The 22002-nt window shown below is 39.9% G+C and overlaps 1 protein-coding gene across 10 annotated transcripts in view; it reads right to left on the bottom strand.

Annotated features, from left to right (window-relative positions):
- CSNK1A1 (casein kinase 1 alpha 1) overlaps positions 1-20166 on the bottom strand; it is a 47403-nt gene extending 27237 nt beyond the window's left edge. For all 10 annotated transcript variants that reach the window (XR_006268975.1, XR_006268976.1, XR_006268977.1 and 7 more), the window contains exons 1-2: positions 19464-20166; positions 18741-18847 (exon numbers count right to left, since the gene is read on the bottom strand). Coding sequence is in view for 6 of the 10 variants with exons in the window: in XM_043465008.1 (XP_043320943.1) it covers positions 18741-18847; positions 19464-19586 (230 nt within the window). In the remaining 4 variants the exon portion in view is untranslated. The remainder of the gene's footprint in view (positions 1-18740; positions 18848-19463) is intronic.
- Between the last annotated feature and the right edge of the window lie 1836 nt (positions 20167-22002).

Raw genomic sequence — 22002 nt, 5'->3', positions numbered from 1 at the left:
ACAAAATTACAATAGTGAATTTTACAAGCATCCAACCCAAACTACAAATCTGACATGTCAAAGGCACAAATTCATACTTCACACTGCCAAGTAATCACCTAATTTCAAAAAGCACTTTTTGAGAAGTCATATGCAAAGTAGGCCTTTAACAGAATGCTCTCAGAATAATTAGAAACAAGGAAAAATCAGATGAATTTAGAAACATACTTTAAAAAAAAAAAAATCAAGTCATCAGGCATTTTTCTTCTTATTGCTTTAAGTGTATGAATTTAAGCCCTGCTGGTTCAGCAGTAAAGCATCTACCTGCAATAGAGACGCAGGAGACTCGGGTTTGATCCCCTGAGAAGAAAATGGCAACCCACTCCATATTCTTGCTGGGAAAATCCCATGGACAGAGAAGCCCGGCGGGCCCCACTCCATAGGGTAGCAAAGAATTGGACACAACTGAACATGCGCGCAGGCACATACACACACACACAACTTTAAGACATATCCCCTATTCTCAATGTCAAGAAGACATTCAATAACAAATAGTTAAAACATAAATGTTTCAAAGGCATTTTTCCCCAAAGTGCAACAATGCATTTCTAAAGTACTTAGGCCTTTCTGCTCAGAAACTGGTATTTTTACTCCTTAAATCTAAGTGACAGGTGTTTCTATCTTTCATATTCCCTTCTGATCTCAGGGCTTCCCTGGTGGCTCGCATGGTAAAGAATTCACCTGCAATGCAGGAGACCTGGGTTCAATCCCTGATTTGGGAAGATCCCCTGGAGAAGGGTCTGGCAATTCACTCCAGTATTGTTGCCTGGAGAATCCCCATGGACAGAGGAGCCTGGAGGGCAAGGAACATATAACTAATTTCTGGAAACCTAAGACCTCACACCCTCCCCATCTGTGTTTTCCACCTGTGCAATCCATCCAGACCTTATTACACACAGATTAGGAGCCAGGAACAGTCTTCTGCTTACCCAAATCATACTCACTCAGTTTCTACCTTCACCTCCATGTTTTCCTTTTATTCTGAGAGCTTCTAACTCTCCATTTTCAATCGTAACATACTAATACCCAGCTAGAGAAATCTTCCTTAAGTAGCCTGTCTCACACAGATCTCTCATTTCACAGAATTCCCATAGCCACTGGCCACTGCTTAAATCCAAGATCTAACCCCTTGACAGTACAAATATTCAGGTACTGTTACTTTGGTGCTTCACTCACTCTCCACCTGGTAACATAGGGCTTACTGTTTGTTTTTTATAAGTCTTCACAGAACCTGGGTAATGAGCAAGCACAAACCTGATTCTCTGAGGTCACTTAAGTTTGTAAACTACCTGAAACACACCAAAGTGAAAGCCTCACTTCTGTTTCTGCCTTCAACCAGAAATTGAAGGTCATATCTTTAGACATTTTTTATAATGTACGTAACAATGTGTTGCTACTAAGTACATACACTGTGCTAAGAGGCTTCCCTGGTGGCTCAGAGGGAGAAGAATCTGCCTGCAATGCGGGAGAAATGGGTTTGATCCCTGGGTGGGGAAGATCCCCGGAGAAGGGAATGGCTACCCACTTTAGTATTATTCTTGCCTAGAAAATTCCATGGAGAGAGGAGCCCTGAGGGCTACAGTCCATGGGGTAGCAAAGAGTCGGACACTGAGCAAATGACACCTTCACTTTCACTTCACACTATGGTAATGTGCACACTGTAGGTAACTCTGATAATTTATGAGAGTAAAAAAAAAAAATTGGTTTGATTTGGACCTTATGTAGTTTCAAAACATGCAGAAAAATCAAATAATTTAATGGATGAAAGTAAAAACAAAAGTACAAGTTCTCGTTTCCTGTTTCAAATGTCTTTTGTTCCCTGATCAATCAAGGAAACAGGTCAAAGAACGAGTTTGCAATTCAAAAAAATCATCATTACTTACTGACAGCATTAGAAAAGGTCCCTTAAGGTCTGAAGAAAATTCTAACAGAAGGCACGGTCCATCTCTGATCTCATCTTGTTCTTCTAAATCCCTACCTAAAGTAATTCTAGCTAAAAAATTACGACACATGTAAAAAGCACAAACTTAAGATGACACATGTACAAGTCACTGGGGCTGACCAAAAAATGCTAACAGAATTCAGAAAAGCAAAAAAAAAAAATCAATGGGTTGAACTGCATCTGTCTAAAGAAAGAAACCTAGTGAAAATGGTCTATTACCAATCAGATCCTGAAGGAGGGATAATATTTCAATAGGGAAGGTAGGAAAGGATGTCTTAGGCAGGGGGCAAGAATAGACACAGGTTCGTAAAAAGGGGAGAATCAAAGTGACTGATAGTTTGGGGCTATATTATATACAGTCTTGAATGCCAGGCTAAAGTGCTTTAAGTTTTACAGATAACTGGGAAAATATCAGTAGGGTATGTCTAGGACCTAATATAATTAAGTCAATATTAAAAGCTGGCCTTGGTATCAATCAGTATGCAATATGGAAACTAGGGAGTAAGAGGAATGACAATGACATGAAGACCAATTAGACGATTTGGAGCTAAGGGATTCTTTCTTTTCCCTAATAAATATCTACAAAACTAAAAGTATCTTAAAAAAGAATGAAATATTTTAAATATTGCTGTGAGACCCAACGACTTCCAAGAATAGTAAATCAGTGTAATCATCATAAATATACTCAGTTCAGATTAAAGCACCTAAATATGTTCCATCCCTATGACTAGAACAATAGTAACAGAAAAGGTAACATTTGTTTAACATAGGCCTTCTCTTATGGCTTGATTAGTGTGATGCTTAATTTTATGTGTCAACCTTACTGGGCTAAGGGATTCTGGAAAAGTTTGTAAAACATTATTTTGGGGTGTCTGTGAAGGTGTCTCCAGAAGAGATTAGCATCAGAATGACAGGCTAAGAAAAGAAGATCACTCTCCCTAGCGTGGAGGACCTGAATAGAACAAAAAGGCAGAGGAAGAGAAATTTCCCTCTCTGCTAGCACTGAAATAATCAACCTTCTCCTCTCAGACATCCGTGCTCCTGGTTTTCAGATCTTAGGACTCAACCTGGGACTTAAATCTCTGGTTCCCTTGGCTCCCAGGCCTTTAGGCTTGAAGCAGAAATGCACTACTGGTTTTCCTGGGCCTCCAGCTTATATGGACCACAGGTCATGGGATCTCTTGGCCTTCATGATCGTGTAAGCCAATCCCTCATAACAAAACTCTATCTATAATACAAGCATATCTTTCTTTATTGCTCTTTGCAGGTATCACTTTTTTTTTAAACAAACTGAAGGTTTGTGGCAACCCTGTCTGGAGCAAGTCTATTGGCGCCACTTCTCCAACAGTACATGCTCACTTTGTGTCCATCACATTTTCATTATTTTTGATATTTTTGTTATTATTATATTGTTGTGGTGATCTATGATCTTCATTTTTGATGCTATTATTGCAAAAAATTACCTCTTGCTCAAAGCTCAGATGATGGGCTAGCACTTTTCAGCAATAAGGTATTTCAAAATTAATACACATACTTGCCAAAAAATTTGTGTGACTTCGCTTTACTGTGGTGTTCTGGAACTGAACCTGGAATAACTTTGAGATATGCCTGTATATAAGACTCATCAGTTCAATTCCTTTAGAGAGTCCTAATGTAACAGGAAGAGCCATTTTATGTCTTGTTCACAACTATGTATTGTCAGCATCCAGCACAATGCCTTACAAGCAGGAAATACTCAGTAACATTTGCTGAATTAAAGAATAAAAAGCTGTATCAGAGGTTTTAAGAGGCTAGGGCACACCTGACATGGCAGATGAGAAAAACAAAGCAAGGAATAAAAAAAATACTCCTTGTACTGAAAGTATAAACTCACCAGGAAGCATCTACTCATCTTTGACACAAAGAAGCCAAATAATAAGTAAAGTGGGCCTTAGGAAGCATCCCTACGAACAAAGCTAGAGGAGGTGCTGGAATTCCAGTTGAGCTATTTCAAATCCTAAAAGATGATGCTGAGAAAGTGCTGCACTCAGTAAGTCAGCAAATTTGGAAAACTCAGCAGTGGCCACAGGACTGGAAAAGGTCAGTTTCCATTCCAATCCTGAAGAAAGGCAATGCCAAAGAATGCTCAAACTACCACACAATTGCACTCATCTCTCACACCAGCAAAGTAATGCTCAAAATTCTCCAAGCCAGGCTTCAACAGTACGTGAACCGTGAACTTCCAGATGTTCAAGCTGAATTTAGAAAAGGCAGAGGAACCAGAGATCAAATTGTCAAATTGTCAACATCCGTTGGATCATCGAAAAAGCAAGACAGTTTCAGAAAAACAGCTACTTCTGGCTTTATTGACTATGCAAAGTCTTTGCCTGTGTGGATCACAGTAAACTGGAAAATTCTTAAAGAGATGGGACTACCAGACCACCTGCCTGTCTCCTGAGAAATCTGTATGTAGGTCAAGAAGCAACAGTTAGAACCAGACATGGAACAAGGGACTGGCTCCAAATTTGGAAAGGAGTACATCAAGTCTATATATTGTCACCCTGCTTATTTAACTTATATGCAGAGTACATCATGCAAAATGCCGGGCTGGATGAAGCACAAGCTGGAATCAAGAATGCTGGGAGAAATATCAATAGCCTCAGATATGCAGATGACACCACCCTTATGGCAGAAAGTGAAAAAGAACTAAAGAGCCTCCTGATGAAAGTGAAAGAGGAGAGTGAAAAAGCTGGCTTAAAACTCAACATTCAGAAAACTAAGATCATGGCAGCCGGTCCCCTCACTTCATGGCAAATAGATGGGGAAACAATGGAAACAGTACAGACTATTTTTTTGAGCTCCGGAATCACTGCAGATGGTGACTGCAGCCATGAAATTACAAGACACTTGCTATCCTATCCTTCAATAGCACCCAAATTACCATGGGCCAAAAAAATTACCTACAGGCAATTCTAGTGCATCTTTTCCTGTAGCTTCCTTCTTGCTTCTCATCGTAATCATGCCATGTTGCCTTTTCTTTCCATGTTTTGTTTTTGGTGTGAGTGTGCACTGGGATTAACAATTCATTTACAACAGTTAAGAAAGGCACTTCCTACTACCACTGTCCTCCGAAATTACCAGAATCCAACAGGAGGCTACCCTCAATTCTCAATTTAAATTCCTGAGTCTCAAGAGTCATCAGTCCTCCTAGTACTGCATTCAATAGTTGATTGAAAGGTAGAACCATCTATGAACTTCAGTGTTAAAGACACCGTAACTCCTTTAACCTAAAACTGTTAGTACTTATAAAGCTCTATTTTACTAATGGCATTTTTCACCACAAAAACAGAACCATAATGTACCAGTTTGACTATATTTTTTATTCATGATAACTCTTCAGCCTTTCTGAAAGAGAACCAGACACAGGACTAAACTTGGGGCATCTCCTGATTTTCTATTAACTTGGTACACAAGACTGTTGTGTAACTATCATTCTCCGAAAGCTTCTCTGCCCTTATTTGTTCCTTAGATTAGTGGCCTTCATTTTATTTTGAATACAAGACACCTAAAATTTAATGATCTAAACTTCTTTTGCCATCAAAACATCAATCTATTTCCTCTTCTCACAATTTCACATTTAAAACACAATTCATATTTCACAAGTTCAGTAACAGGAAATTTTTATTCACAATCCTTTGGACTTAAACAACTGCAGAAATATCTTTGAACTGGTTTGAGATCCAGAGGATTTTCACTAGAGAATGACACTATGTTGCTATTTGGCTACTGTAAAGAACTGGAAAATCAAGTTGTTTTTTCACTTTGCTGCACCGCCACATAGCACGTGAGATCCTAGTTCCCAGACCAGGGATGGAACCGCACCCCGTGTACTGGATGCGCTGAGTCTTAACCAATGGACCATACCAAGGAAGTCTGAAAATCAGGTTTAGTAAAGAAATTTAGACTAAAGTTTAGACAGAACAAAAGAACCAGTTTTAGAGGTAGATATGGTGATCAGAGGAATAATTCTGATGTGATGATTTCAAGAAATTTTAGATATTAATTTTATCTTTTACTTCACTGAACCTTTCCCAGAACTCTCCCAGGTCTTTAACTGGCTAATTTTCCCATCCTTACAATCTCACACCCGTGGGGAGGGTATTAACAAGCATGGAAGTAATTTGATAAAAACTGAACAAGTCTAGAAGGGGAAAACAAAACAGTGGATATCCACCAACTGAGAGGCCAATCCTGCATCAAACAAGTGTTTTTTATTTAGCCACAATGACCAAGAACTTGGGCTTCCGTGGTAGCTCAGTTGGTAAAGAATTGGCCTGCAATGCAGGAGACCCCAGTTCCACTCCCAGGTTGGGAAGATCCACTGCAAAAGGGACAGGCTACCCACTTCAGTATTCTTGGGCTTCCCTGGTGGCTCAGCAGGTAAAGAATCTGCCTGCAACGTGGTAGGCCTGGGTTCGATCCCTGGGTTGGGAAGAACCCCTGGAGAAGAGGACAGCTACCCGCTCCAGTATTCTGGCCTGTAGAATTCCATGGACTGTATAGTCCATGGGGTCGGTCGCAAAGAGTCAGACACGACTGAGCAACTTCCACTTTCACCAAGAATTTGCTCAAACAAGTTATGTGTGGGTGGGTGGGAGTTGGAGTCACTAGTTCTACATCAAGAGTTCTTTTTTTGTTGTCATGGACCCCCCCCACACAGCTTTGACTGTCTAATGAGGCCTACTGATCCCTTCTCAGAATATTTTAAAAGCATAATATGTAGCATTATAAAGGAAAGGAATTTTAGAGCAATTCAGTTATCATAAAATTACTTTAAAATCAATCTTGATATAGTAAAATACATGCTCTTTATTAAAGCACTACATAATAAAATTTAGGGGCAGGTCTAATTAGTACTATAATTTTGAAGTATGATTGGAATAAAGACTATTTTGAGATACATGCAACAATGTGATACAAAAATATCTGTGATCTCTATTGGTGACAAAGCCACAGGTACTGTCAAAACTAGTGAGGCACTTGAAAATAAACTTTGGAATGTTTTTCATCCAACTCAATGACCTCTTGAAAAGAAGAAGGGATATCCCTGAATCAAGTTAAGAACCCTGCTCTAAACAGATTTTTTTTTTTTTTTTTTAAATTTCTGGTTGTGTTGGGTCTTTGTTACTGTGTGCAGGCTTTTCTCTAGTTGTGAACGGGGGCTACTCTCTTGTTGCAGAGTATGGGCTCTAGGATACGCAGGCTTCAGTAGTTGCAGCTACTAGGCTCTAGGGCACAAGTTCAGTAATTGTGGTGCTGGGGCTTAGTTGCTCTGCGGCATGTGGGATCTTCCCAGACCAGGGATTGAACCCATGTCTCCTGTGTTGGCAGGCAGATTCTTTACCACTGAGCCACTAGGGAAGCCCCTCTAAATTTACCTTAAAAACAGTCTGTTTTTAAGGTAAACAGACTGTAGATTAAGATCTAAAACTTGTGCAGCGCGTTTCACTCAGCCAATAAATGTTAACTAAGATGATTCATTTTCCTTCTTCATCCTAACCCTCCTACCTACTACTACTAACCCTCTGCTGACAATACGACCCCTAAGATCTTTGAATTATGCTGTAAGATTTCCATATTTCTGTCTTCCTGTTCCTTGCCCTCTGCTTTAAAACATTCATAGATGTTCTTTAACCTCCAAATTTTTAAAAACACAAACAAAAAAACGTGCCTTGATACTTGGTACTACCTACTACTAAAGATGCTGTTCCTCTACCTTTTCAACATTTATGGTAGCTAACAAGACAAAACCAAGTAATTTTTGCTCTCATAGTTTGTATCAGTCTGTGTAGGCAAATGATGAAAGAGAAACTGATGGTGAAAGGTACAAATTATGGGGACCCAATCAATTTTTTAGAGGGAAGCACTGAGGAAAACTTCTCGATGAACAAGTAAAGTTGATTCTTGAAGCACAAACAGAAGATGGCCAGGTAAAGAGGTGGGTAGGGGTTAGGAATACACACTAAGCTTTGTTATTCACAAGGAACTGAAAACAGCCAGCACTGTTGGTACATAATAAAAGACAAGATCACCCTATTTTCTTGTTCACAGGTAACTTGTTAAAAATCTAGTTTTTATCTGCCATCTTACTTTCATTTTTTTCTTGGTTCCCAGTATAACGGTTATCATTCTCACCTCATCATACTGCCCAATATTATATTTCAAAGATCACAAATGGTTCTTGCTGTCATTGCTTTCTCTAGCCTTGGATACAGTAGTACTGGAAGACAATATGTGAAGAACTGGAACCTCCAGGGGAATACAAGTATTAAAATATACTTTTCCACTGGGAAGTGGGACAGTACATCTGTAGTTTTCACAATACCAATCTTTTTAAATAAGCAAACATATAGAAAGTAGACAAGTGGCTATCTAAGGCCTAGTAGGATATGGAGAGTAACCACTAAAATGTTCAAGGTTTTTTGGGGACAGGAGGGGATTAAAGTATTCTTTAATTGGATTATGGTGATGGATGGCAGCACAACTCTGTACATATAGTAAAAACCAATGAATTGCACACTTTAAGTTGATGATGCTTACATACATAGTCTCATCAAAACTGTTAAAAATCCTTTACTAAAATCTGCTCTTCAAGTCTCACTCAACACTTATTAAGCAGCTGCTATGTGCATGAACTGTCAAAAAGGATGCCAAAAGCATCTTAAGGTCTAGAAGAACTGGTGACAAGTACAATATAAAAGCAACAATAAAGTAAATATGAAATATAGAGGAGTTAAGTAATTTATTCAGAGTAGATAAAAGGGAAGGCTTCTTAGAAAAGTTGGCATCTGAGCTAAATTTTGAAAGATGCCTTTCTACAGCCCCTAGTTTTAGTCACTCCTCGACAGTTTCGTGGTGCCATTTCTCTGCTGTGAAAACAACGTCCCTCCCCCGTTACATACACCAAAAAGGCAAAGTGTCATATACAATAAGAAACTCCAAAAATCTGGCCTCTGCCTGTCCCTTAAAACTGGCTTCCATTGACTGCAACATCCCATTATCGCAACTCTCCTCTTGCCTTGATTACCTTTGCATTTCCACCCAAGAATTCAGTCCTTACCTCTCAATTTCCTTTCGCTACTATCACTTCTACACTGATCTTGCTCAGATCTAAATAAACACCAGTCCTAATTCCCTGGCTGAGGTTTAGGTCTGTCTGTATCTCTGCTAACTTAATTTTACAAAAGCTAAGCCTGAGATATCCTATCACCTTAAACTCAACATGTCCAAAGATATAACCATCAATGCTACTTTCAAAATATCAAAATTAGGCCCCAGAGAGATTTCCCTGAAAGTCCAGTGGTTAGGACTCTGCACTTCCAATGCAGGGTGCATGGGTTGGATCCCTGGTCAGGAATTATGCATGGTGCAGCCAAATAAAAACAAAAAAAACAAAATTGGGTTCCCTTTTCCTTCTTCCTAAATTAAATTTCAAATTCTCAAGGCTAAAATGACTTACCTCCACTCCTTAAGAGAAAGTATGAGAAAACACACATTAAAGTCTTAAAGCAAGTAAGTCCGGAAATCAAAGTACCTCTCAGTACACTATTTAGAGACCAAATAGTGTACCATTTTCTTTAAGGTACTTTTAGCAATATAGGAATCATTTGTATTAAGACAGTTTTACATATAAAGATCTAGGAGAACAAATAATTTTGGCTGGATGAAACATTGCCCTGCCACACACACACTACATTGATTTGCTCAGTAAATCTTTCATTAAGTAGACAGATTATAGATTTTAAAAACAACTCAAATTTCTCTACATTAGCAAATGAACACACACAAAAAACAAACGATTCCAAAGTTTGATATAATCTTTTAGGAGGGGAAGTAATAGAAGAGAACACAAAGTCTGGGCTTGAAATGTTAACACAAGTATAGGAAAGGGGAAAATGGAAGAGGCAACCAACACAAGCTACTAGAATGATCTAAGATGAAAGAAAAAAGTAATGTATAAACACATGAATATCTTTTCATAAATTAAATTCTATGTAACTCTAAACTAATAATATAGAACTATGCAACGTGTACTTATAAAAATGCCCTCCGGTGACTAAACAAATAAAAAGTGGCTCAGTAAACCAGCAGTTGGACTTGAGAATGGAAAGCTAGCTAAACTCTCAGTATATGCAATAAAATGAAAAGAATAATGAATCCATCGATGGTCAAAAACACAAGTTCCAGTTCTTCCTTTGTCATTTTCTTGCCTGTCTAAGCCATTTTTGCTCACTGGTAAACATTCTTAATATACTTATCTATCAAGAGGTCTCCTAGTAATTACGAGATTATAAAAGCACTACACAAATATAAGGAGTACTTTCATAAGAAAAAGCAGTTGCCCAACAGTTATGAAATAACAAGACAATACCATCTCCTACAACAGTCAGAGCCCTCTCAGCAAAATAATCATTAACTACCCCCAACAGCTCAAAACAATGAAGTGTTAAAACCTCAGCACAGTATTTCTCAAAGTGTGGTTCTCTGGTCTTTAGCAGGAATTATCTGATATATTTGATGAAAATACACTCACAAGGCCCAGTCCAGTACTGGTCAAACAAATCTAGGGGTGAGGCAGAAAACCTTACATTTTAAACAAGCTCTGAATGTAATTACTATGCATGGTTGATGTTTGAGAAATGTTGACTAAGCAGGATTCACACGGAGACATAATGAGGTCTCTGCTGACCTCTCCAATCAAGACAATCTCTGGATAGCTCAGCATGCTGTCTGATGTTAAGGAAAGGTTATGTCCTCACAGTATGAAATCTAGATATCTCTGCGACTAACTTTCAGCAAGGGACAAAGTCACAACTACATGTCATGCACATGGTATATATTCAAAAAGAATGTAGGCCTCACAAAAATTATCTGTTCATTGAAATGTGCCCATTATCTGAAACTGCACAACAGTTAAGTACTCACATATACATGTATTTGTTGAATAAAAGAAAAGAAATGTTTGCTTATTCTCTAGAAGGTACCGTAAAGTTCACTGACACTCTCCAAGAAAAGAACGTTAATTTTCAGAGAAAAAGCCAACAACACTCCCTTCCTTAAGAAGGATACAAAGTATTAATATTATGAAGGCTCAAAAAATGAAAACACTAGGTTTCCAGTAAGTAGATATATGTGCTCAGATGCTCAGTCAGGTCTTGCTCTTTGTGACCCTATGGATTGCAGCCCGCCAGACTCCTCTGTCCATGGAATTCTTCAGGCAAGAATACTGGAGTGGGCTGCATTTCCTTCTCCAGGGGACCTTCCTGACCCAGGGATCAAACCCAAGTCTCCTATATCTTCTGCATTGGAAGGGAGATTCTTTACCTGCTGAACCATCAGGGAAGCCTAGTGCTAAGAATAATTTCAATTGAGAGAACAAAAAAAAGCAAAACAAGGAAAGTGTACAACTGAAAGACTTTGAAAATTTGGAATTTGAAACAAAATGTACAAACTTCATGCTACCACTTTCCAACAAACAAGGCAGTTTTAAATCAGATCTCATTCTCCCCTCACCATAAAAGCCACCTTACATGTAGATAGAATAGTCTGGCAGTGTAAGAAAGTGTAACAGGTAAGTAGCACTCAGAGCAGCCTCCAGAGGACCTGAAATATAGGACAGCCTCAATTTCAGGTTAATTTGCAAACACTGTCGTTGCACACTTAGCACTGGCACAAATGAAACATGTGATATATACCATGTATGCTTAGTCACTGTCACCATCTTTCTTTCTTAAAAAAAAAAAAAATTCTCCTGTAGAAAAAATTGCAAGTTTGAGCCAAAAGAAATTCCAAAAGGCCAACAAACCACTGATAAATACTGAAGCTGACAAAGGTCCACATTAGCAAGCCTTTACTGTGAAATTAACAGACATTAGCATTTTGATATGTCAGTATCTCTACATCAGGATTCAAAGCTAAATCAACCAGTACAGCCATGTTTCCATTTGTTCACTTAAGAAATACTAGATTTGGTCCAGTGGTTAGGATTCTGGGCTTGCACTGCCAGGGGGCCCAGTTTCAATCCCTGGCTGGGTAATAAAGATTCCATAAGCTGCATGGTGCAGCCAAAAAACCCCAAAACTAAATTAAACTAGAAGTCATACCCTCAAATCAATTAATTCAAAATATCTGAGGTTAGGAGCCAGGTGTCAATATTTTTTTAAAGTTTTCTAAGTGATTACAATGTGCACCTCAGTTTGGGAACCACTGATACTGTTGAAAGAGACAGTAAAAATCTATTCAAATATCACATTAACTGTGTGACTTTAGGCAAATTAACTATTTGACTCAACTTACAGAATTTCTGTAATGATTAAATGAGATCATGGGCAATGCCTGGATATTGGTTCTTTTTTTTTTCCCCACGTGGATGGATGCCACTAATTTATACACTGCATTTAAAAAAACTTAAGACCAAGACAGTCTTACAAAATCCCTTTTATAAAGGAAAACTGACATTCATGATAGAACTCATTTTAAGTTCAAATCTAGATGACACCACAGACAGAACCTAAGTATTGACTCTCAATACAATGCTCTTTCCATTTCCCTTTTTATTGAGGATCAGAAAAATAAAATATAAAAATAAGGATCAAAATGTACCATCCAACTAAGCATTTTTCTACAGCACTTCTGAAGTCCCTCTTAAATACACCCCACTGATGGTTAGTATACATCACGGTGATAAACATATTACTAACTTGTAGTCGTACATACTGACAAATCAACATCAAATCCAGAAAAATAACATTACAATAATTCAAAAGGTCAATTAAAAAATACATAAAATCTATGTTATCACAAAATGTCGCCTACCAAGGATTAGCAGTATTTTAAAAAAAAAAAAAGGAAATATTCTTTATGTCAATAGGGAGTGTGGGTTACAGTGCATGCATTTGTCAAAACTGATTCAATGATACATTAATCTATCTATCTATCTACACTGTATGAAAACCACGCCTCATTAAAAAGATTCCATTCATGGATCAGTATATGTTATCTGATTACTAGTTTTTTCACAATTTTCAAGAGCCACTTGTATTGTATAAAATAGTAACAGAAAACATCATTTAGACTAGGTATTCATTTATATTATGAAAGCTATTAAGGTACTCATTTAGCTTCAGAAAAACTTCTGTTAAAATTCAAGAACTGATCTTAAGAATAAAATGGAATACAGCTTCCCTGGTAGCTCAGTGGGTAAAGAATCCACCTACCAAAGCAAGAGACCAATGCAGGAGTTTCAGCCCTGATCCGGGAAGAGCCCACACGCTCTAAGCCTGAACCCGCCCGCCCAGAGGCGGTGCTCCGCAACCAGAAGCCTGCACGCCGCAACTGCAGCGTAATTCCCAACTCTCCACAGCTAGAGGAAAGCCTACCTGCACAGCAACAAAGACCCAGCACAGCCAAAAATAAACACAAAAATTATATTTAAAAAAATAAAATGGAATAAGTTAAAAAGATTAAATGAGTTAACATTTGCTTCAAATTCTCTTATACAGACTTCTTGACATTGAAGTTTCTCCTAAACAGGACAGATAATGAGAAAACCTTAGCAAATCGTATCTTAGATAGATATTAAGTATTAGATATTAGATAGTGACTCTAGTCACTGAGTCATGTCCAAATCTTTGCAACTCCATGAACCATAGCCCACCAGGCTCCTCTGTCCATGGGATTTCCCAGGCAAGAATACTGGAGTGGGTTGTCATTTTCTTCGCCAGGAGATCTTCCTGACCCAGGGATCAAACCCATATCTCTGGCATTCGCAGGCAGATTCAGCAGGGAAGCCCCACAGATTAAGTATACTCAGAAACAAAATGACCTAGCTCTAGAAAATGGCTAAAGCCAAGGCGGTAAAATCTATGGACTATACAAATGTTTACAAGTATCACTCCACTTTAAGATACAAATCAATAACATCCACAAAAGTTCTCATCTAGCAACCCATGGACTCAAAAGGGAGAGAAAGGATTATAAGAATTTTAAGGACCTAATGGACTTCCTGGTGGCTCACACAGTAAAGAATTTGCCTGCAATGCAGGAGACCAGGGTTCTATCCCTGGGTCATTCTCCCCTGGATAAGAGAATGGCAACCCACTCCAGTATTCTTGCCTAGTGAATCCCATGGACAGAGGAGCCTGGTGTGCAACATAACACTTTCACAATTAAGTAACAGTGCAAACAATAGGTTACTTACATTTATCAGTTTTTCTGTATGAGACCAAATACCATAAAGGAAGGAGGCATAATATGGGTCTACAGCATCAAGTGAAAAGGTGTGGGGTATGTAAGCAGACATAATTTGATCTTGACATAAAGGTGAAAACTGCTCACAAGAAAACTGGAAGTTAGGAGACATCTAGTAAGAAGTACTTTAGAAGACTCAATAGTCTAATCTGTACCATCGAGTGTGGCTATTATCTCTCAAGTTTCACCCAGCTCCAAATGCTATCTAAGCATCATTCCATTATTCCATTACTAGAAATCCAGCATAAGCCAATATAAGTACCTTTAGTATATCACAGATTTAGTATATCACAGTTACTCTATGGTTTTAGTTACTCTACCAATTAAAATCACATTTCTCATGTATCTGGTGATCTCTAACATTCTCTCTCTAATAAAGAAATACCCAGTGTAGATGTCATCTTTGTTCTCTGGTAACAATATTAGAATTTATTTACAGGATATATGCTCAGTGCCAAAAAGTTAAGATTAAAATTTAAGTTGCTTTTAACACTGAACAGTAAGAATTAACTAATACTTTACAAATATCTCCCAGGACCTCTGACATTCAGAGAGGGCAAAAAAAAGGGGGGGGCGGTGGGTTAAAAAAAACAACCAAGACAACCAAAATTATCCTATGCCCTTGCCCATCTTCATCATATTTTCTATAAAAGTGTACCCCATTAATTCACTTCCTCCTAAATACTAACCCATGGTTTACCTGATGCAGATAGTATTTTTAAGGTCCTGAGTAGTATCTCACTACTAAAATATCATTCAAAGGTAAGATCTAGACCAAACACCAAACTGTGATGAAATGCTTTCTAGCTACCATCATCTGAAAATAAATCTTAAAATTTCATAGCCACAAGTCCTAACATCAACTAGGCCAGTGACTTATTTAAGTAGGGGAACTTGTTTAAACAAAACCCTACCTGGGTTTTCCTGGTAGCTCAGTGGCACAGAATCCTCCTGCCAGTGCAGGGGACACAAGTTCCATCCCTGGTCCGGGAAGATCCCACATGTCTTGAAGCAACTAAGCCTGCATGTGGCAAATGCTGAAGCCTACGTGCTTAGAGCCCAGTGCGCCGCAATAAAAGACGTTGAAGTGAGACGCCTGTGCAACGCAACTAGAGTAGCCCCTGCTCACTCCAACTGAAGGCCTACGTACAGCAATTAATGAAGACCCAGCACAGTCAAAAAAATAAAATAAATGCTAAAGACAAAACAAACCCTACCAAAAAGCTCCGTGTGCAAAACTTTTTCCAACAGATGAGTAGGAAATTCTAAACTTTTCTGTCCAGGATACTTCTACCCCAACAAAATTAGAAAATTATCAACTTGGTAAAATCCTCTTATTTCAAAAAAGAGGAAACTGACATGCCCAGAAAGATTAAGGGACTGACTGACCCCAGATCACTCAGTCAATACCACATGGCAGATTTAGAGAACAATTGAATTCAGTTCAAAGTAGCACAAAAAAAGGAGGGTTGTAACAGAAACACAGTAACTTAAAATGAACTCCCAGAGGTCAATTCACAAGACCCAAAGGCTTTTAGTTTCTTAAAAATATCTAGAGACTGAATACCATCCTCCCCCTCTTGCTCTTTATACTCACTGGATGCTGTGTTTCTGCACAACAGATCCCTTAATAGGGTCCTTACAAACTAAGGACTTGATACAGCAGATAGGTTATAACATACAGGCCTGGTAATTTTCAGCCTTTGTTTTAGAATATCCCATAGAATCTTAAGACAATTTTCAGGGTGAGGGTTGATCGGGGGAGGAGGAAGATATTAGTGAAGTCTAAAAATTTTGGTGCTAAATTTCTAATACAATGGGGAACAGACTGCCTTATTTAATTTAGCTAAGCAGACAATTTAATTTAGTATTTCCCAAGTAAATATTTATTGAGTGTATTTATTGGGCTTCCCAGGTAGTGGTAAAGAATCCGCCTGCCAACGCAGGAGATGCAAGAGAGAGGGTTCAATCCCTGAGTCAGGAAGATCCCCTAGAGCAGGAAATGGCAACTCGCTCCAGTATTCCTCTCTAGAAAATTCCATGGACAGAGGAGTCCATGGGGCCGACAGAGTCGGACATGACCGAGCAACTAAACACAAACACACACGCATACAGTTAATGTGGAAATAGTGGGGAACAAACTAAGCAGAGCAGATGTTGCTGCCACCCAAAAGAAACCTTATGCATTAAGTCTTTCTTATCCTTCCCACTTCAGTGGACAAACAGTTCTCTCTCATACTTTAAAACCAATGATCCACTTTTTGTTTCTATGTACCTGGACTATACCACTCCTAAAACAAGTTCACTCTTTCCTCACTCTCATTCAGTAACTACATTCTGCTTTACAAACTACTCCCAGTAGCCAGACTTCACTCTTGGACAGCCTCCCTGACCAGTTCACCAAGCTTTCTTCCTTAGAGTCACTCAGATCCTGAAATCCCATCTCCTCTCCCAAGAAGTCTTAGCTTGAAAGTCAGGTTAATCTCTTTAGCTCCACCCAGTTTGTAACTCCGCAACTCCCTCTGCTCTCAACTTCTCAGAATTTTGCTCACAGGTCAATTTCATTTATTTATGTGGGTAATCAGCATATTAACTACTGCCCTCACTGGTCTTCCTAAGTGCTGTTCTTAAATAAAAGCTACCAAATAAAACTGTGAGTACTTAATTTGGAGCTAGCACTGAAAATGCCAGATACTTACTGCTTTTGTGAAAATGATTTTACATTAAATTCAACCTGACTTGTGAAATTTATAAAACCTCCCAATCTCAAATGCATTAGGTTAGAGAAGCCAGACACAAATGACCTCATACTGCATGATTGCATTTCCATTTAATTCTAAGAAAAACTAGTAATGAGAAGTAAATCAGCAAGAGCCAGGGTGGAGAAATGAAAATATAAGCAAAAGGAGAGAAATTTAAAATTCTAAGGCTAACACAATTTTTTTTATTCTGTGACAAAAAAAGATAGCATTTTAATCAAGGTTTTTCATTTTTCCACAGCAGGGTTTTTTTTAATGGAGAACCATTAAAAATCTCAAATCTGATCATCTCAGATTTCACATTAATCTTTATCTCGTAAGATAAACCTGGTATTTTCTTCCTAACAATTTATTCTGACTTCCAACCAATAGGAAATTGTATCATTCAATTTCTCCATTAAAAATGTTTATGACCATTCAATATTTTTTTAAGGATAATGTCTCTCTGGTTGTTTTCACATCAGAATTAATGTATATAACCCAGTTAATTCAAGATTTGAGGAATAAAAGCTAGGATAGTAAAAGAGGCTATGGTAAATACCATTCCAGTTAATTCTCCACTATATCTGGATCTTTTTGCAAATGTTATTATTAAATAATTGTTGGAAAAGGGCTGGATCTTAAACTGTGTTTTAGTCTCTACCCTAGGAAGATATTCTTTAATCTTAAAAGTCGAACTACTCAAAAATCCTTTATTAATTTAAAAGGACCCAATGTCTTCATCTGGTCATCATCTATCCTGGTTACTATTTGCCTTCACCAATATCCCACCTTCAAAAAAAAGCCACAATTTCCCAGATGTGAGGAGTTACTGACCAAGTAACTCAACAGGTTAAAGTTACTTGTCAAACTGTGGTTACATGATTAAGCTTCCTTTTAATACAACTGAGTCAATTTCAACATAGTGTTGCTCAAACTGCCTTTGTCATTTCAAACAAAATTTCGTACACAGACTTAAATGCAACAAACATTACCATTTTTTACAGAGTTAATTAACACTTCTGGAAAAGACTATGAAGGATTTTGCATAGTAAACTTAATTTCACATCTCATCTACTGCAGAGATCACAAACAGGCTGTCACTATGCCATCTCTTTCCTTGAACCTCACCACTGCCTGCGGCTTTATTCTTGGCTTTTCAAAGGTTTATTCAACTTGGAGCTGCCAAAGAGGAAATCCAGGAAGCATAACTTATGAACCCAAGCAGTGAAAAGGGCAGGAATATGTGGTTGAGTCACGTCGTTCCGCCATTTTCTAAGCGGAGGAGGAAGACATGTTGGAACAAAAACACAACAAAAGAGCAGCCATTTCCCAAGCCAGCTCCAATAGCAACCCGAACTGGCCCAGCCCGGTCACTTCGGCACCCTCAAATCCACTTCGCTGGACAAACCTAAGTAACAACTGAGGTGAAAGAAAGCAGCAGGCAACCCTTCCGCGTTGGGATCAAAGATGACCCGCATACTTTCCACTGCAAATGAAAGCCTCGGGAAGAATGACGGAAGCTAAACGGAGCAGAGTGTTAACAAACTGAAATCCTAAACTAAGTTGGCAAACTAAAATTTACCGTGATTGTGGTGACTTACGCTTCACAGGAAACCCAGGTAACTCAAATGCCAAGAGCCGGATTCAGCTGGTCCCACTGCCTGCCTCTTACACATTCTCCCATTCCGTATTTCCCTCAGAAGATCGCCTGTTTGCTCAAGGATTCTTACCGTATGTGGGGGATGCCAACCCCACCTTGAAGAATCTTATAGAGTTTGCTCTCGTACAGCAACTGGGGATGCCTGGCCTTCTGGGATTCTAGCTTCACTGCCACCTCCTGCAGGGGAAAGAGGGGATGATGGCATCAACATCCTTATGGATTCAATGTCACTTGGGAAAAGAGGGGGAAACAGGAGCACATCTCCAACTCTCGACTAGAAGGTGGCGAGAGGCTGGGAAGAGAAAAATCTCTGTAATTATAAAACGAGGCAACCAGCCTCAAAGCCCTCTTCAGGGGGCAGTGACGAAAGAGGCACGTCCTCTAAAGTATAAGAAAATGATTCATCCAGAAAACGTAATGAGGGTTATGAGGGAACCAGGCGACCGGTAGCTGGCCTAATGGGAAAAAGAACCCCAGTAAACTAAAAACATAGGAAGAAAACGAGGGGATCCCAGAAATAGGATTTTGCCATTCTCACCTTAAACAACGGTTTTTTAAAAGTTCGATTAAGGTGTATTTTTAACAAGCTAGGGAACTTCCTAGTACACCCAACCTTTCTCTCGGGTTCTTTCCTTTTAGGGAAAGAGAGCGGGGGAGGTTCCTAAGACAGGAAAACTGGCTCCCTTTGGACTTCCCAGTGCGTGAGTGCGGTGGGAAAAGGCCCAAGCAGTTCGCGGGGCGGGGGAATGAGGACAGGCGCAGCGTAGTCGTGAACCCCACCCCAGGTGGTTACCTCGCCGTTGGTGATGTTGATCGCCAAATAAATGTCCCCGAAGGAGCCAGACCCGATCTTCCGTACCAGTTTATATTTCCCTCCGACAATGAATTCGGCCTTGGAGCCGCTGCTGCTCGCCATCCTGAGAGACGAAGATGGAGGCTGGGGCTAAGCCCCGACACCTCTAAAGGGAGGATGGAGGCCTCTAGGGCTCGACCACGGAACAAGGCTGTGGAGAGCGGCAGGAAACAGAAAACGATGGCTCTTCTTCGGCGTTACAGGGCCAAGAATCGGCCAAGGGGAACCTGATCACCGCTGCTGTCAGGTTTTTTGGCCGGGCCGCAGATTGTTGAAGGAGTTCTCGCGGTTATCAGGCTGAGCCACTTGTTTCTGGCGGCCGCCGCTGCCTCGCTTTCCCGGCGACGTCGCGGGCTGGAAAAGAAGAGCGGTGAAGCTAGGGCGGCGATAGCGCTGCCACCACTGCCGCCGGCTCCCGCCCGGAGGGACCCCTGTCACTCCGCCGACGCCGCCATCTTGTTGCTCCGGCTCCAACCAACACAAAATGCCCCCAGTCGCCGGGAGCCGCTTCTTCACAGCGCAGAGCACTGTGGGAAAGGGATCGCGAGCGCTAGCCCCGGAGGGTCGACAGCAAGAGGGAGGGCGGAACCGGATCCGTGAGAGTCGCGGCCCACGCTCTGAACGTCACTCCGTCACCGCCCAATTGCGCACGCGTGCTGCAACCCTGCTGACTGCGCAAGCGTGCCGCGGCCTCTTCTCATCACCGCCCCGAGCGCATTTCCACTTCCGGTCGTCGACTGTGGCAGTGTGAACTACCTGTTAGTCACCTCAGACCCGCCTGGTTTCTGAAAGGCCTCGCGGCCCCAGGCCTAGAGAGCGTATTAGGGAGGAGTCACCTTCATTTTTCTTGGAAGATGGTGCGTCAGGCCTTAAGAGTTGGGTATTGACCTTTGCTCTTTGTTTGAGGCGGTTTTTAACCTTTTGATCTTTACCGGGGCTACTCCCCCAACCGGCCCATTCCAGTTCAGTATCTCTTGTGAAAGAGGCTGTCGCCTCTGGTGGAAAGAAAGAAAAGCAGGCCTGTACGGGCTGGATTAGTTCAGGGCTCGGTGTTTTAGCAGTCTAGCTGAGGAGTCTTACTAGAATTCTGCGCTTTAGGGAGTGTTGGATTCCCTATTTTAACAGAGAGGGAAAGAGGGAAAGCAGGAATTAACCCTGCCCCTCTAAGTCTTTGTGTTGTTTACCCACTGATACTTGATACACAAAGGGGGAAAAAAAAATCCGAGTAATGTTAGTGGCCAGTGTATAGTCAATAGAAATTAAGATTTAGAGCCGTGAAAAAACTTGCAAATACAAAGGTTATTCTCTTCGCAACCCCCCAAACCCCACCCCGACAAAGAAACGTTGAAAAATCGTATCTTGGTCTTGTTGAAAACTGCAGTCTTGACCCAAAAACATAGGGTCTTATCCCTATGTTATCCCAAATAAGATAATTTTGTAAAAACTTGACAAAAATGTAGACTTAGTTGCAGCCTCGATAGCTGATAAAGTAGTAATGGAGTTCATCCTGGAAGATATCTTAAGTGGAATTCCTACATGGTACTTTATTTCTGGCTTAAATATTTGTATTCATAAAGCTCTGACCTAAATGTCTTCAATTTGATAATGGAGAAAAGACAGATTTAACGTGAAGTTTTCGCACTAACACAACCCAAGCCACCTGACTCCCAAATCAGCACTGTTGGACAGCTTCCTTTGGTGATTCTAAGTGTGTCTGGCCTACTTAAAATTCTCTGCTGTCAGGATTCCGGTGTTTGTTTTAAAGTCAAGTTTAAGCATCTTGAATTTTTCAAGTTTCCAAAGATAGCTATTATTCTGCTGATTTTTTTTAACCACAGCCATCCAAAATTTAATGGGTTCCTCAGCTTGAAGAGTTCTCTGTATAAGGGGTGGGGTATACATTTAAAGAGATTTTTTTTTTTTTCCCCTGTAGTGAGGACACAAATGCTCAGCTGGGGGTTGGGGAATAAGGATATGCGTGAGGTAGACTAGATTAGGGATTCCCAGAGGTCTCTGTGTGGACAGGGGCAAGTCTAACAAAGTTTTCCATGAGATACCTAGAAAAGAACAGGATAATGCATTTTTTCATTTATTTCAAGTTATGCTGCTGAGATTTTATCTTCTTATGTATGTGTTGTTAAAGTGCCCTTTTATAAAATGGTCCTGATGGTAGATGGTTGTTTTGTTAATATCCTTGTTTGGCAAAACTAAATGTTCACACTTTATGTCTGCCTCACCCCACCCCCTTTTTAAAACTTTTATAAGCTTTTGAAATGCTGTACTATGGGACTCTTTAGTCTAAATAACTTTTAGAAGCCCTTTCAACTGGAAAGTCTGTTATTTTATGTGTATATTTGGTGTGTCTCCGGTGTGTCTCCTCACTTGTTTCCTTCCTGGTGTAATCACTATTCCAACATTGACACTATCCTGCAAAATGTACTAAAATATTGCCAGTGGTTATAGCCTTTTCAGATGTGAT

Source organism: Cervus canadensis, chromosome 4, assembly GCF_019320065.1.
Source record: "Cervus canadensis isolate Bull #8, Minnesota chromosome 4, ASM1932006v1, whole genome shotgun sequence".
Taxonomy (NCBI): Eukaryota; Metazoa; Chordata; class Mammalia; order Artiodactyla; family Cervidae; genus Cervus; species Cervus canadensis.
The sequence above is the reverse complement of the archived record's forward strand: the minus strand, read 5'-3'. Positions and strand labels throughout refer to the sequence as shown.